General features: G+C 57.9%; 1 protein-coding gene across 1 annotated transcript; it reads right to left on the reverse strand.

The window, feature by feature from the left end:
- Window positions 1–1,962: 1,962 nt before the first annotated feature.
- Window positions 1,963–15,857, reverse strand: LOC141992701 (ADP-ribosylation factor-like protein 3). Its single transcript, XM_074962034.1, has 7 exons — window positions 15,664–15,857; window positions 14,783–14,902; window positions 5,779–5,922; window positions 5,570–5,686; window positions 5,245–5,295; window positions 2,881–3,066; window positions 1,963–2,719 (listed from the first exon to the last, which is right to left on the reverse strand). The coding sequence occupies exons 1-7, from the start codon at window positions 15,832–15,834 to the stop codon at window positions 2,672–2,674; spliced, it is 837 nt and encodes a 278-aa protein (XP_074818135.1). The 5' UTR covers window positions 15,835–15,857; the 3' UTR covers window positions 1,963–2,671.
- Window positions 15,858–15,883: the final 26 nt, after the last annotated feature.

The raw sequence follows: 15,883 nt of genomic DNA on the forward strand, positions 1-15,883 counted from the left end.
CCTCCAATTAGAGCCCGGCCTGCCGGGGCTTCCGGAGGAGACCCCGCCCCCACGCAGCGCAGCTAGCGCGAGAGCCGCACGTCACGCTCGGTATCCATGGCAGCCGAGAGGCGGGGCTAACGAGGCTCATACCGCTCCCAGCATGCACTTGGGACGGTGGGGCGTGAATAGCTTCTCCCAGCAGGCACTCGCCCGGGGGACTACAACTCCCGGCATGCACTTGGGCTAGGCCTGTCGGGCCGCATCTCTTCGGCGTCGGCTCGGCTCCCGCGCCATTGACCCCGCCCCTCCCCACGGACCGCGAGTGACCCCGCCCCTCCCCCGGCAGCGCCCCGCCCCGCCCCGCCCGGGTCCCCGCGCGCCAATGACTCAGCCAGAGCCGCCGCCGGAGCCCAGCCAGCTTTATTGGCGGTGCCGAGAGAGCCCGGGCCGCGCGGAGCTGGGGGTGTCGGCCGCGGCCCCAGCCCTGGCCCGGGGGCGACCCGCGTGGGCTCTGGGCGCCTGCCTGGCCGGCCCCGCGGAGCTGCAAGCGCCCCCCGGCAGCGGGAACGGGAGGGGCGGGGGCAGCGGGAGGGGCCAGGGCCGGGGCGGGGCCAGGGCAGAGGCTGGGGCCGGGGCCGGGGCCGGGTGGGGGGAGTGGGAGGGGCAGCGGGAGAGGCTGGGGCTGGGGCGGGGCCGCGGGAGGGGCCGGGGCTGGGGCTGAGGCTGGGGCCGGGGCGGGGCAGAGGCTGAGGCCGGGGCAGGGGCAGGGGCAGGGGCAAGGGCAAGGGCTGGGTGGGGGCTGGGGCAGCGGGAGGGGCAGGGGCAGGGGCAGTGGGAGGGGCCGGGGCTGGGGCCAGGAGGGGCGGGGCTGGGGCGGGGCCAGGGCTGAGGCCGGGGCAGGGGCAAGGGCAAGGGCAAGGGCAAGGGCTGGGTGGGGGCAGGGGCAGCAGGAGGGGCCGGGGCAAGGGCTGGGTGGGGGCGGGGGCAGGGGCAGCGGGAGGGGCGGGGCCGGGGCTGGGTGGGGGGAGCGGGAGGGCGGCTGGGGGCTGGGGCAGTGTCTCCCTGGCCCCCTCTCGCTGCGGTGCAGGCTGCAGCCCCCGCACGCCCGTGCCCGGCGGGTGTCATGTCACTGTGCAGAGCCAGTGGGCTCGGCATGGGACTGTCCGGCTTCAGGCGGCCCCTCGGGTCCGGCCTTTCAGAAGCTCTGAACTGGCCGGTTCCCAGTAACTACTCTCAGGCAGCGTTGCCTTGTGGGATCGGCTTGCCGGGATGCTGCAGGGGTACAGATAAGTAACGCAGCCTGCGGGTTAAGCCGCTGCAGTAGCGTGCCGCCTGTGTGGCTACGTGCTGACTCTGACTTCCTGACTGTGTGCCCAGGGGATGGTTCCGGCCGCCCCCCAGAAATGCATGGAGGATGCCATCTTGCTCTACAAAATGACATCCTCCGCCCTGTGTGACTTTGCATGCTGTGCACACATGCATAAAATTGCAGCCTTCCTAACAATTGCACACCACACTACGGAGAGCCTGGCTGGACTTTAGGTCTAGATCAGGGGTTCTCAAACTTCACTGCACCGTGACTCCCTTTTGACAACAAATATTACTATATGATCCCAAAGCGGGGACTGAAGCTTGAGACCACCCAAGCCCTACTGCCCTGTGTGGGGAGGGGGCCTACAGCCAAAGGACATCAACCCTGGGCAGGGGGACCTGTAATGTGAGCCCTGCCGCCCAGGGATGAAGCTGAAGCCTGAGACCCATGCGCTTCAGCTTTGGCCCCAGGTGGTGGGGCTCAGGCTTTGACTTCAGCCCCAGGCCCCAGCAAGCCTAATGCCAGCCCTGGCAACCCCATGGAAACAGGGTTGTGACCCACTTTGGGGTCCCGACCTACAATTTGAGAACTGCAGGTCTAGACCAGTCATTTTCAAACTTTTTTTCCGGCGACCCCGTTGAAGAAAATTGTTGATGCCCGTGATCCAACGGAGCTGGAGATAAGGGGTTTAGGCTGTGAGAGGGGCTCAGGGCTGGGGCAGAGGATTGGGGTGCAGGAGGGGGTCAGGGTTTTGGGCTGGGGGTGCAGGCTCTGGGGTGGGGCTGGGGATGAGGGGTTTGGGGCACGGCGGGTGTGCAGAGGCAGGCTTCCCACCTGTCCTAGCTCTGTGGACCATGCTGTGCCTGAAGTGGCCAGCAGCAGGTCTGGCTTCGCGTGGCTCTCGGCTGCAGGCAGTGCCCCAGCTCCTGGCCAATGGGAGTACAGAGTCAGGATGGGGGCAGCGCGCAGAGCCTCGTGGCCCCCTGCCTAGAAGCCAGACCTGCTGGCTGCTTCCGGGGTGTCGGACCAGGTAGACACACGGCTGCCTTGCTGGGCAGCACCGCCGACGGGACTTTTAACGTCACAGTTGGCCGTGCTGGCCAGAGCGACCCAGTGCTGGGTCGCAACCCGAACTTTGAAAAACGCTGGTCTAGAGGCTTGCCAGTGCCCTCCACAATTCAGGAACTGCAGATACACCAGTGACCAAATGAAACCCAGGAGGATGAGGCATTGCAGAGAAGCTGATGAGCAATGAGAGCTTGGCCGAGAAAGGCCCTTTGAGCTCAGCAGCCTGGGGCTAGGGGCACAGGGAGGGCCTACTACTGGGAATCTCTGGGAGCTGGTGAGCGTGGCTGTGCGAACTGCAATTTGATTCAGTCACTTCTTCCGGCTTGTGATCTGGCTGCAAATCCAGTTCATCCCATCCTATTAAAAACAAGAGACCTGTGTGAGCACTGGCCCCTCTCAGCGTCCCCTGGCTTGATTCCTTGCGGGGGTCTCTTTGCCACATCACTGGCCCCTAGGCTTCTTCGCTGACCTCCCCAACCCTGGGACTTCCTCTGCCCCTCTGGCCCTCACCCCAATACCTGGACTCCTTCCCCAGATAGGGCTGAGCAGGCCTGGATTTGCCATTGGCGGTCCCGGTACGTAAGTAGGTTCAGTCCCTCTGCGATCTCCGCAGCTGGTGCTGCACTTGCCAGATCCTGCTTGTTGGCAAACACCAGCAAAGGGACCCCGGTGAGACTCTCGTCCTCAATCAGCTCCGCCAGCTCCTGCCGAGAGACAGCGCGAGCCGTCGGCCCTGAGCGCAGACAGCTGCCGGGCTCTGCTGCCCGAGCCTCATTCGCTTGCACCCACCTTGTCACCTTGAGCTTGCACCCACCTTGTCACCTTGAGGGATGTCCCCACAACTCATTATCCAGATCCCACACCAAGTGTCACTGAGCTGGCACTTTCTCTGCAAGGATCCCAGGGACACTGTCAACCCAGCAGGATTCTGGGGGCCAGAGGCCAAACCCCTAAGGGCAGGGAGTTTCACCCTCCCTGAGGCTGACTGGAATTGGCACAGCCCTTCCTGACATCAGTCCCCTTCCAAAGGGAAAGCCCAGCATGTGTAACCGGTGGGTGTGACAAAGTGGGACTGTTCTTAATGTTTCCTCTGAATAGTGTGGGGGTTCCTCAGTTTCCCCTAGGCAGTTCTTAAGTATCTAGGGGGTGGGGTAAGGGTGTATGATCATTGCAGAGCCCTAGAGGGCAGGTGTGTGCAGGGGTCTTTGGACACAGAGAATGGCTGACACCCTGTTTCCTGGCCACTGACGGCCTGGGCCCTTCCCCCCTGCAAGGTGAGAGCTAAAGGGTTGGAGAACAAAGGAATCAGGTGACCTCCTGGCCCCGGAAAGGAACAAAGCCCAGAGGAGGAAGGGCTGGAGGGAGTTTTCAGTTTGGGGCTGGCTGGGACATGGAGTGAAGTGCAGACGTGGTTGTCTGGCTCACTGCCCCCCAAAATGGACCCAGCAGAGGGGTCCCGTTCTCTGCACCTACAAGCTCTGTTTTAGACCATGTTCCTGTCGTCTAATAAACCTGTTTTACTGGCTGGCTGAGAGTCGCGTCTGACTGCGGAGTTGGGGTGCAGGACCCTCTGGCTTCCCCAGGAGCCCTGCCTGAGCGGACTCGCTGTGGGAAGCGCATGGAGGGGCAGAGGATGCTGAATGCTCCGAGGTCAGACCCAGGAAGGTGGAAGCTGTGTGAGCTGTGTGTCCTGAAGACAGTCAGCTCAGAGAAAGGCGACTGCCCCAGAGTCCTGACTGGCTTCGCAGGGAGCATTTCCACAGCATCGCCTGGGGATTCCGTGACAGTGGGTAGCCTTTACCCCGGCCTCTGACTATGGCCTGGGATGTGGGTTAAGGTCCTGGCTCTGTCCTGGACTCTGTGACCTCAGGTGTGTTCTGGTCTGGGCCTCAGGTCCCATCAGCGTCATGGGGCTCACGAGCTGGGGAGGAAACATTCCTCACCACGAGCCCCTTTGCTGCCTGCCATGCCTTCCTTCAGCTCAGGATACAACTGGCTGCCAGGGAACTACATTTCCCAGCAAAAAGAACAAGGAATACTCGTGGCACCTTAGAGACTTAAATATAAATTTGTGAGTCTCTAAGGTGCCACAAGTACTCCTTGTTCTTTTTGCTGATACAGACTAACACGGCTACCACTCAGATACATTTCCCAGCAATCCCTCTGTGGGGGACTGGGGGAGGTTCAGCAGGCGTAGGGATCCAGCCCAGCTTATTCTCAGAAATGAGTAGTTAACAACCCTGGTTCTCTCTGCACCCCATAGATATACCTCCCTCTCCCAGTGATAAGCTGCCAAAATCTGAAGAACCGGTTCCTTCAGTCGCTCTGGGTCTTTTCGGCAGCGGGTCTTTCACTCACTCCAGGTCTTCGGCGGCACTGGAGTACCTGCCGTCAAAGTGCCGCCGAAGACCTGGAGCAAGTAAGGGCCTGCCGCCGAAGTGCTGCCGAAGACCTGGAGCGCCGCCAGGTGAGTGAAAATTAAATAGGGATTCTCAGCCAGGGGAGCCTCCCCAGCCAGGAGCTCAGGCAGGCTGGACAGGACAGTCCTGCAGGCCGGATGTGGCCCGTGGGCCGGAGTTTGGCCACCCCTTTAACAACCGGTTCTAAACCGGCTTCAAAATTTAACAACCGGTTGTGCGAACCGGCTCCAGCTCACCACTGCCCTCTCCCCAGAAAAGTCTTAAATGGCCAGTACACACTGTTATACTGGGCAAAGCAGCTGCTCCAGCAGCATGGCTAAGGCTTGGTCCCAAAGACCCCCAGAAGCACGCACATCTGTGACCTGCCTCAGCACATGCACTGTCAAGAGAGCAATCTGCCCACAGTCAGTGTATTTTCAGGGAGGCCCCTGAAATTTGATCGGGGGCACAGCCGCATTGTACCTGCCCGGTCTCCTCAAAGCGTTTCTTGTCAGCGCTGTCAATGACGTAAATCTGCCACAGGAACAAAAGGGAAAGTCATCCGTGCACTTCTTGCTCCCCTGGCACCCTGCCAGTCCCACCTTTATGGGCACCCTGTCCCCCAGGCACCCCAGGGTGGGCGTCCACCAGTTCTCCCTTTGCAGGTGGGACAACGGCTCTTGCTGTGGAACCCCAGTATTAGACCCCAGCTGGCCCAGCATCCAACACTGCCTTGTGAATGGGACCGTGGGGCTCACTCACCCCTTGGGCCAGCCCTGCCTACCTGGGGGCTGGGCCCCATGCTCACCAGCATGTCTGTGTGGCCCAGGTACTTCTTCCAGTAGGGGCGGATGGCACGCTGCCCACCGATGTCCCAGACAGTCAGCCTGAAGCCATGCGAGTGCACACTTTTTATGTTGAACCCCTGCACAGGGAAGCAAACCAGGCTGTAAGTCCAGTCAGGGAAGGAGAGCCCACCTCATCCACTGTGCGCTGGGTCTGGGGTTCTGCACCTACCTGCGTGGGGGTGATGGTGCTGACCTCCTCCGATGCCAAGCACTTCAGGAGTGTGGTTTTTCCGGCATTGTCCAGCCCCAGCAGGACGATCCGCAGTTCCTGCTCCACGGAGCCCTTGAGCTTTTGGATGACAGCGAGCAGCCCCTGCAAGGACATGGGGACCCTGTGTGGATGGGGCTGCATCCCAGAGCCCCCCAGGTATGCCTCGGGTGCTGCAGAATCCTTGGCTGGGTGGGTCTGAGCTGGTTCAGAAGACATGCTGGGGGTGCAGTCAGGGAGTTGACTGATACCAGACAACCAAGAGCCATTGTTTCTGGGATCTATCACATGTGATGACATAGAACCTGCCTGGAGAGTGAAACTGAATATTTATGGCAAGACAATTGGACTTGAAAATTGACTGAAGAGCTGACATCAGCCATCTCAGAAGTGATTTATGATCACCTTCAACCCCTCCCAGAGCTGAAGTCACCCAACCCACTCTGACTAGCCCTGGAGGTACTCTGAGCTGCGTGGGCCAGTTCACCACAGAAATAGCTTTCAAAGACACAAGCTGAGCACTCAGTGTGTATGTGATGAAAGGACCACAGACCAACAGCCTCCTCAGCCGCAGCATGGCAGCCAGGATGGCCTAGTGAGAAAGGTGGAAGAACTCGATGGGATATTTCATGATATTGGACTTTTGAAAGGAGATCCAGTACAGATAATCCTAAAACACAATGCTGCACCATAGAGCATACATACCCCTCTCAGGATTCCTATCCACTTACTTCATAGAGTGGAAACTGAGTTAAACAGAATTAAATGGATTGGCATAACCGAGAAAAATCTCCGAGCCAACAGCACGGTGTGCCCCAATGGTACTGGCTATAAAGAAAAATAGGAAAATACAAATCGGTGTGGATCTTAAGACTCGGTGAAGCAGTTGTAAGGGAAAAAAATATGTCCTCCCAGCACTGGCTGATTTCCTCCCCAAAGTGAAAGGAAGTACAGGATTCTCCAAGCTGGGTGCCTCAAGGAGACTCTGGCAAATTCCAGTAGCCAAAGAAAGTGTTAAACTGACTACATTTATCACACCCTTTGGTAGATTTTGATTTCCAATATTACCTTTGAGATTACCAGTGTGCCTGAAATTTTCCAAAGAAAGATGGCAGAACTGTTAATGAACACAAATGGAGTTGTCATTTGCATGGACAATATTCTGATATATGGGTCTTTGAGGGAAGAACACACCAAAACTGTCGAGGTCCCAAGGCTAATCATTTAGTCTGGACTAAAGCTAAACAAGGAGAAGTTTGTTTTCTGACTACCCCAAACTGAGACAATAAACAAAGATGGAATCAGTCCTAGACCTGAGAAAGAAAAGTAATTTGAGAATTGAATGTACCAGAACTGAGACACCTGCTGGTGCTCATGAATTACGTTGGTTGGTACCCACACGACCTTTCTGCAGTGACAAAACCACTGAATAAACTATTGAAGTCCAACACATCTTGGCTATGGGGCCAAATCAAGAAATTGTCTTCAAAGGGTAAAATAAATGACCTCAATAGCTCTAGCTCTCAAGTTCTATGGGAATAAACCCACAATCGGGACCAGTGGAGACACAAGGAGCTCTGGCCTAGGTGGTGAATTGTTGCAACAACGTGGCTCTGAGTAGAAGTCAGCTGCATTTTGCTCTTGCACATTCACAGAAGTGGAAAAACGATTGGCACAGATTGAAAAGGAGTGGCTGGCAAGCACATGAGAACTTTGCAGAGATCTAGGTGTATTCACTTACACTGATAACAGACCATAAACCACTTGTAGCCCTCTGTGATGGGGTGACTGCCCCACACTGGCCCCAAAGGGGTTAATAGAGCCCTAGGGAGTCTACGCAGGAGGCAGCCAATTAGAGAGGGGCTGTGAGGAGCAGCCAATCAGGGCCTGGCAGGCCCATAGAAGAAGAGCTGCAGGGCAGAGCAGCTTCCACAGCTGCCTGGAGCTTGAGGAGGGAAGGTCAGGCCAGGCTCCTAGCAGAGGAAGGAGAGCCAGGACCCTGGACAGAGCAGTGCTACTAGCAGTGACCAGGGGGAGCTAAAGACAGCTCTGGGTTGGCTGTGGGAATTTGCAGGCTGATGCCCTGAGGGAAGGGCAAAGAGGGTGCTGGGGGCCATGGGGAAATGGCTCAGGGAAAGGTACTGAGAGGTTGAGGGGATGCAGCACGTGGCTGCCATTTACAGGGTCCCTGGGCTGGGACTCAGAGTAGTAGGTGGGCCCAGGTCCCCCCCCGGCCGATTGCCACTGAAGAAGTGGCCAGAAAATTGGCTGCGGTAGCCACTGAGGGAAGTGGCTGGACGTCAGCAGACTGCAGGCCCCCGGAAGCAGGGAGATCAGAGCATGACACGTCCAGAGAGCTGGGTCATGAAGAGGGTGCCATGCTCCTGGGAGTGACATGAGTCCTGGGGCGGGAGTGACAGCAGCGAGACACCACCAGAAGAGGATGCACCGGCTAGCAGAGCTAATCCCCAGGACAGCCAGCAGGAGGCGCCGCAGTCATGAGTGAACTCTGTCTTACCCTCCTCAACGGAAAAGACCTGGATCAAGCACTGCGGAGGTGCCAGCATCTCTTGCTAAGGTTAATACAATGTAACCCGATTGCGGAGTATGTTCCTGGGAAAAATCGGTTGGTTGCAGACACTCTGTGAGAGAGCCAGCATTGCACGAACCACCCGAGCTCACAGATGCTGCAAAGGCCTACGTGGATGCTGTGCGCACACATAGACCAGCGTCACAAAAGAGGCTAGACCTGCTACAGAAAACCAACCTCAGCAGACTTGCAACTTCAGGCAGCTCTATGCTCCCTGAGGGCCGGCTGGCCCAAGTATCTAAAGGACACGAAGGACATTACAAGACACTACTTTGTGGTACATTGTGTGACGCAGCAGGGAGGGGGGAGTGTTGACCTGGGAACGTGGCTGGGGAGTTTAATAGGGGATGGGAGACCTGAGAGCCTGAGCCAGGAGGGGGGTTGGGGCCAGGTGACACCTTTGCCTGGGAAACTGGACAAAGGCTGGAGGAGGAGCTGCGGGGAGGCTGGTTGGGACACTGGAGGGTTTTCTTTCAGTTTGGAGTGGGCTAGGGAAGAGCCCAGAGCAGGGGATCTAAGCTCTCTATCCCCCAGAAGGACCGGACTAAGCGGTCCCATTCATGCCTACAAGCTCTGGGTTGGATTGTATTCCTGTCATCTCTAATAAACCTTCTGTTCTACTGGCTGGCTGAGAGATCACGGTGAATGTGAATCGCAGAGGAAGCGGGGATACAGGACCCTGACTCCCCCACGCTTCGTAATAACTGGTGGCAGAGGTGGGATCTACTGCACCCCGTGGACGGCGCTTCCTGCAGTAAGTGACTGGGGAGCAGTAAAATGAAGGGGAGTTAATGAGGACCAGGCGTGCTGAAGATTCAGAGAGGAGCGGTTTCGGCGGGCGGAGGAGCTACGCTTAACCCCTGGGAGTGTGTGACCAGTGAGAAGGACTGTTGCAATAACAGGGTCCCCCTGGGGACTGCAGCGAGCAGTCTCGGGGGCGGAGGAGTCTGCGGCTTGACCCGGGGAGAGAGTTGGTGACCTGGAGAAGGGCTGGCACACTAGGGGTTCCTCCTGGAAGCCGTGGGGAGCTGAGAGCACACAGGCCTGCGAGTGGCCAGCAGGAAGATGTATGCTAAATGCCTTAAGAGTGACCTGGTGGAGCTAAGCAGGCAGAGGGGGCTGCGCACTGAGAGGTTCACCAAAGAGCAGCTGATTGCCCAGCTGGAAGAAAAGGATCACTTGGATGCACCGATCCCTGTCTCTGAGGGAAGCAGCCCAGCAGAGGCAGCGTGGGCCCCGGTGCCTGACCCGGCTGGGAGGGGTCAGATGGCTGCCGAGGGCATCCCGAGACTCCTCGTGCCTATGCCTAGGGTAGGGGCTGAGAGGAGCCCAGTGAATACCGAGGGCACCCTGACCCCGGCAGCCAGCTGGGGATCCTCCCGGTGGAGCTCCCGATCCCTGGAGCTGAGGCGGCTGGAATGGGAGAGGGAGATGAGACTGAGAGAGTTGGAAGATTGAGAGAAGGAGCGACAGGATGAGCTGAAGGAGTGAGCAGAATGGGAAAAGCAGCAGCAGCATAAGCTGGAGCTGGCCAGGCTGAGGATCAGCAAGCCTCCGGCTGCAGTGAGTGAGGGGGGACCCAAGACGGCACTGAGCTTTGATAAGGGCCTCCTGGCCCAGCGTAAGGAAGGGGAGGACATAGATGACTTCCTGAATACCTTTGAGAACGCCTGCGAGCTGCACAGGGTTGACCCTGCAGTCAGGCTCCAGTTTCTCACCCCCTTACTGGACCCCAAAGGCGTGGAGGTGTACAGCCGAATGACAGGGGTGGAGGTAGGGGACTACAAACTATTCAAAAAAGCCCTGCTACGCGAGTTTGACTCCCAAGGTGAACTGGAGAAGGTTCTGGAGTCAGTGTAAAACCCCTGAGGGCACATATCTACAACTGACTATCCGGATGCAGGGATATGCCTGCAAGTGGGTGGATGGGGCCCAAACTAAGGAGGACCTGCTCGACCTAATCGTACTGGAGCAACTGTATGAACAGTGCCCATCCGACCTGAGGCTATGGTTGGTGGACAAAAAGCCAGAGAACCCGCAACATGCAGGGCAGCTGGCCGATGAGTTTGTGAACAGTTGGTCAGGGAGTGGCAGGGAGGAGTCCCAAAGGAACAGGCCCCCCACGATGCAAAGAGAGAGTCACCATAGGACCTCCCAAAGGGGAAATATAGAAAACCCCCTCCCAAGGGGAACATCTGGCGTCAGGTCCAACCGATCTGCTCGAGGGGATCAACGGGAAATGAGCTGCTATCACTGTGGCCGGAGAGGACACGTACGGACCCAGCGCCCCAAGCTCAGGGACAGACTGAGCAGACTGTACCCACTCAGGGTTAACTGGGTAGGGACCCAGCCGGACGAGGGCCAGGCTGCTCATGCAAGGGGGGCTGGCAGCTGTCCAACTGCTCAGGAGGGAGGAAGACCAGCACCTCTCGGGGGCTGGATGCTCCAGACTCTAAATTCTCACTTTACAGGGTGGGCGCAGGACTGTCCCTGCGAAGTGAGTGCCTTGTTCCCCTGGAGGTGGATGGGAGGAAGGTCCAGGGATATGGGGGCGGAGGTGACGCTGGCCCGGCCCGAGGTGGTGGCCCCAGATTGGGTGGTGCCCAACACCTACCTGACCCTGACGGGGGTGGACGGGACCCCATTCAAGGTGCCTGTGGTGAGGGTATATCTGCAATGGGGGGCCAAGAAGGGCCCCAAGGATGTGGGGGTGCACCACCATTTGCCTACTGAGGTGTTGATGGGGGGGGGGGACCCGAGAGGACTGGCCCAGCAACCCCCAGGGTGCCCTGGTCATGACCCGTAGCCAGAACCGGTGAGGGGCACTGCGCCCTGACCTTGGGGAGGGTACCTTGCCAGAGGCGTGAGACCCTGCCCTGGAGGGGAGGGAGTGCTGAGGGACATGGCCCGCTCCCCAAACCAAAAAGCAGGTACAAGCCTTTATTGGGGTGGCGGGGTACTATCGAAGATTTGATGGGGGCAGCTATGGTGCTAAAGTGGGGCACAAATCTTCAATAGTACCCCGCCATCCCAATAAAGGCTTGTACCTGCTTTTTGGTGTGGGGAGCGGGCCAGTCCTGGATCACCTCCACCTTAGCTGGTTCTGGTTTTAGGCAGCTGCTCCCCACCTGATGGCCCAGGTAAGACACTTCAGCCATCCCCACCTTGCACTTCTCTGCTTTTACGGTCAGCCAGGCCCCCTGGAGTTGGTCCAGCACTTGTCTAACCTGGGACACATGGTCCTCCCAGGTCTGGCTAAAGACACAGATGTCATCAATGTATGCCACGGCAAAACTCTCCATCCCCCTCAGTAGCTGGTCCACCAGGCGCTGGAAGGTGGCTGGCACTCCCTTGAGGCCGAAAGGCAGGGTCAGGAACTCAGAGCCCCAGAGGTTCTGGTCAGGCGCTGAAGGAGGCTCTGGTCAGGGGCCCGGTTCTGGCAAACCCAGACTTTGACAAGCCCTTTATGGTGTTCACCGATGCCTCAGACACGGGGCTGGGGGCGGTGTTAATGCAGGAGGATGAAAAGGGGGAGAGACACCCCATCGTGTACCTGAGCAAGAAGTTGCTACCCGGAGAGCAGAACAAAGCAGCCATCGAGAAGGAGTGCCTGGCCATGGTGTGGGCCCTCAAGAAACTAGAGCCCTATCTCTTCGGGCGACACTTCACCGTGTACACCGACCACTCTCCCCTGACCTGGCTGCACCAGATGAAAGGAGCCAATGCCAAGCTCCTGAGGTGGAGCCTGCTCCTGCAGGATTATGACATGGATGTGGTCCACGTGAAGGGAAGTGCCAACCTGATAGCGGATGCGCTGTCCCGGAGAGGGGGCCCTGAACTTCCCCAGGTCACTGGTCAGAGTGACCCCGCTCAGTTCAGTCTCGAAGCAGGGAGAGATGTGACGCAGCAGGGAACGGGGAGTGTTGACCTGGGAATGTGGCAGGGGAGTTTCATTGGGGATGGGAGACCTGAGAGCCTGTCACCTGAGCCAGGAGGGGGTTGGGGCCAGGTGACACCTTTGCCAGGGAAACTGGACAAAGGCTGGAGGAGGAGCTGGGGGGATTCTGGGTGAGACACTGAAGGGTTTTTCTTTCAGTTTGGAATGGGTTAGGGGAGAGCCCCAGAGCGGGGGTCTAATCTCCCTACCCCTCAGAAGGACCTGACTAAGGGGTCCTGTTCGTGCCTACAAGCTCTGGGTTGGATTGTGTTCCTGTTGTCTCTAATAAACCTGCTGTTCTACCGGCTGGCTGGGAGTCACGGTGAATGTGAATCGCAGGAAACAAGGGTACAGGGCCCTGACTCCCCCACGCTTCGTAACACACGGACAGTTAAAGTGAGTCAAATGGACTCATGGTTAAAAGCAACTGCACTGTAATTCCAACAAAAGGAGAGGAGAAATCCTAAACCTCACCCAGGAAGGACATAAAGGACTAACTAAATGCCATGAATGGGCCATCCAGTCGGTGTCGGTGCCAGGTATCAGCAAGGACATAAAGAATAGAGTAGAGCATGTGGACTAATACAACACGTAGAATCTTTAACAACAACACCCCTGCCAGACAGATCTTGGAAGAGACTAGCTGCAGATTTATGCCAGTTCAGAGGACAGCATTATCTTATTGTCACTGACAGTTTTTCCAGGTGTACAGAAATAACATACTGCAGTGTTATCAAGAAACTGAAGTGCATTTTTGCTCATTTCCATATTCCAGAGCAACTAGTGATGGATGACGGACCCCATCTGACTGCTGCAGAATTTCAGTCATTCTGTAGAAAACACAACTTTGCTCTCATTCATAGAATCATAGAATATCAGGGTTGGAAGGGACCTCAGGAGGTCATCTAGTCCAACCCCCTGCTCAAAGCAGGGCCAATCCCCAATTAAATCAATTAAATTCCTAGCAGCCCACATTACTCACAAGCAAATGGAGAGGCTGAGAGAGCTGTACAGGCAGCCAAGAAAATCCCACAGGAGGAAGATCCATTCCTGGCTCTTCCGAGTTACAGATCAACACCGATAGCAGCTCCTGGAGATAGCCCCACACAACTCCTGATGGGAAGACAACTCAGAGCGACAGGTTTCGTTCCAAAGTTGGAACAATCTCCAGCATGGCCATACATGAAGAGAGCAGCCCAACCGGATCAGAAGGCTAAAGAGCTTATGAACAGCTTTGCAACAGACATCACTCAGAGAACTGCTGGGTCTAGCACCTGGGGACCATGTTCTTGGCAAACTTGATGGAGGAAAAAAACCTGACAACTCCAGCTCTTGTAAAGAAAAAGAATTCATCGCCCAGACCACATGTGATCCAGACTGACTGGGGAGAGTTCAACAGAAACCATCAACATCTACAGTTTGTTCCTTGGAAAGAGCCATCAATGGAGCAAACTCTACAGATGGTGGGTGCAGAATAAGAAGATTCAGAGATTCCAAACCTGCTACAGCCAGTCGGTGAAACTAACAGACAGGCAGAGGACCAAGTTGTTACACATTCAGGTCACGTAATTAGAGCGCCAGTATGCCACCTGGACACTTAACAGAGTGATCCATACAGCACTTCAGAGACAGCGCGCCACTGTAAATCCTGGACATGGTAGGAATGTAGCACTGAAAGGGGGAGGGGTACTGTCCCTTACTGTTCAGCTGTAATGCACCTTTCTCAAGCCGCCCTCGGGCAGACGGGGCGGCACGTTAGAGGGTCTCATGAGTAGCACAGCGGCCGTGTTGTGCTAAGAGTGAATCTCTGGAGCCAGTCCATAGCTGGCACAGAAACGTGGCAGTAATGGAGGCGGGGAGGCTTGTAGGAAATTGTGGAGACAATTGGGGCTGGCCCCAGAACCTCATGGGACCAAGCCAAGGGCTGCTGCTGCCCCCATCCCTTGGGACTGCTGCTCGGCAGGTTTTTCATCTGCAATTCAAGCCAGGCCCCATGAGAGCCCTGGGCTAATCCCAGCCTGATTCAGGCCCCCAGCCACCTGGCCCCATCCCAGCTCTCAGCCTCTGGCCTCATGGTGTATTTTGACTCCATCCTGGTGCACCCAGGGCAATTCCAGTTCCTGGCCTCCCACCACTTTGCTGATCCCAGCCCTGCCCCCCTTGCCGACTGTGAGCCAGGCTCTGCCCCCTTTTGCCTAGGCCCTGCCCTCCAGTTGCTGCTTCGCTCTGGAGAGATTAAATTGGGGCAGCTTTCCAGTGCCCCCCCATCCCACACACACTGACAAGTCCCACTCTTGGGAGTACCAGGCCCCGGGTCTGCCATCTCAGTGGGGAGGGTTTGGGGTTCCCAGCTCCCAGTGCTGGAACAGTCACACTGAGCACCCACCCTCTTGTGAGGCAGCCCCACAGGGACCTAGCTGGGAGCCGGCCCCACTTACCTTCTGTACTTCACCCATGGTCTGGGAGACTCTACATCCTCTGTAGGGTGCAGGGCGCTGGCTGCTCCTCTGGGCTCGGGGCCAGGTCCCGTCCCGCGGCTGCGTGCCTGACACACGTCCCTTCGCCAGCATGGTCAAGAGGATTAAAGCTCCAGAATTAGCTGCTGTTCCTCCATTTACCCACAGCATTAAATACCTCCCTAGGAAAATCCCCCAGCCAGCTGTCGCCCAGCTTGCCAGCCCCTCCCAGCGGCCCAGCCCTGAGCCACAGGGGAAGGAGAACAGCCTGGGGCAAAGCCCCTTTCCCACCCTTGCGGGGTCCGTGAGGCTCAGAGCCCCACTGGTGATACCACTGTGTTCCAGTTGAGGGGAGGAGCCAGCCCAGACCCACGGCAGGTGAACTCCCCCCAGCATCAAGGGGCCTTGGCTGCCCGGACCAGCCTTCCAGGCAGGTCACCCAAGCCCATCTGCCACGCCCTATGGGACAGAGGTGAGAGCAGCAGCCCCCAGGCAGGGCCCATGCCAGCAGGGAGCAGGTGCACTGGGTACGGCGCCAGAGCCCTGGAAGGCAGTGGGGCTGGAGGACATGCTGGAGGTGTGCACAGGTGCTACACAGCAGAACGCAGTGACAGTCCCGGTGAAGTGGTGGAGCCTCTGGACGAGTTGACCATCCTGGGCCCAGACTGAGCTGGTCAGCAGACTGCGAGAGAAGCCAGGAGGTTATGGTCCTGAGCACCCACGCCCTGCTGCCCGGGGCGTCGGCAGAGCGACGGGGGCGAGGGCCCAGCCCTGCTGCCTGGGGGAGCGACGGGGGCGAGGGGATGCGGTACTGGCTGTGAGGGGCTCAGATGCTGCGGTGAGGGGCTCTGACAGTGCCGTACCTTAGAGGGATCTGGTCTCTCCAGGTTCTCATCACTTGAGTTGCCCCCATGCCCGTCAGCAGGATGTTCCCGTGAGCCCCGTGGCTTTGTCCTGCATTTGTGGCTCTCCTTTCCTCGATTGCAGGGGCCTCGGCCAGGGCCAGCTGCCACCACTGAGCGCCCAGGCCCCATCTGCTGCGGGAGCGGCGGTGCTGGGGTTCAGAGCCGGGCCCCGGGGCGT

Source organism: Natator depressus, chromosome 8 (assembly GCF_965152275.1).
Source record: "Natator depressus isolate rNatDep1 chromosome 8, rNatDep2.hap1, whole genome shotgun sequence".
NCBI classification, from domain to species: Eukaryota; Metazoa; Chordata; order Testudines; family Cheloniidae; genus Natator; species Natator depressus.

Bases quoted from the DNA above. Each gene is read 5' to 3' on its own strand.
- LOC141992701 (XM_074962034.1), bottom strand. From the start codon at position 15,834: ATGGGGCCTGGGCGCTCAGTGGTGGCAGCTGGCCCTGGCCGAGGCCCC. The intron at 5,923-14,782 runs GTAAGTGGGGCC...ATGTCCTTGCAG, and splicing joins CCATGGGTGAAGTACAGAAG to GGGCTGCTCGCTGTCATCCA. The intron at 5,687-5,778 runs GTAGGTGCAGAA...TTCCCTGTGCAG, and splicing joins GCACCATCACCCCCACGCAG to GGGTTCAACATAAAAAGTGT.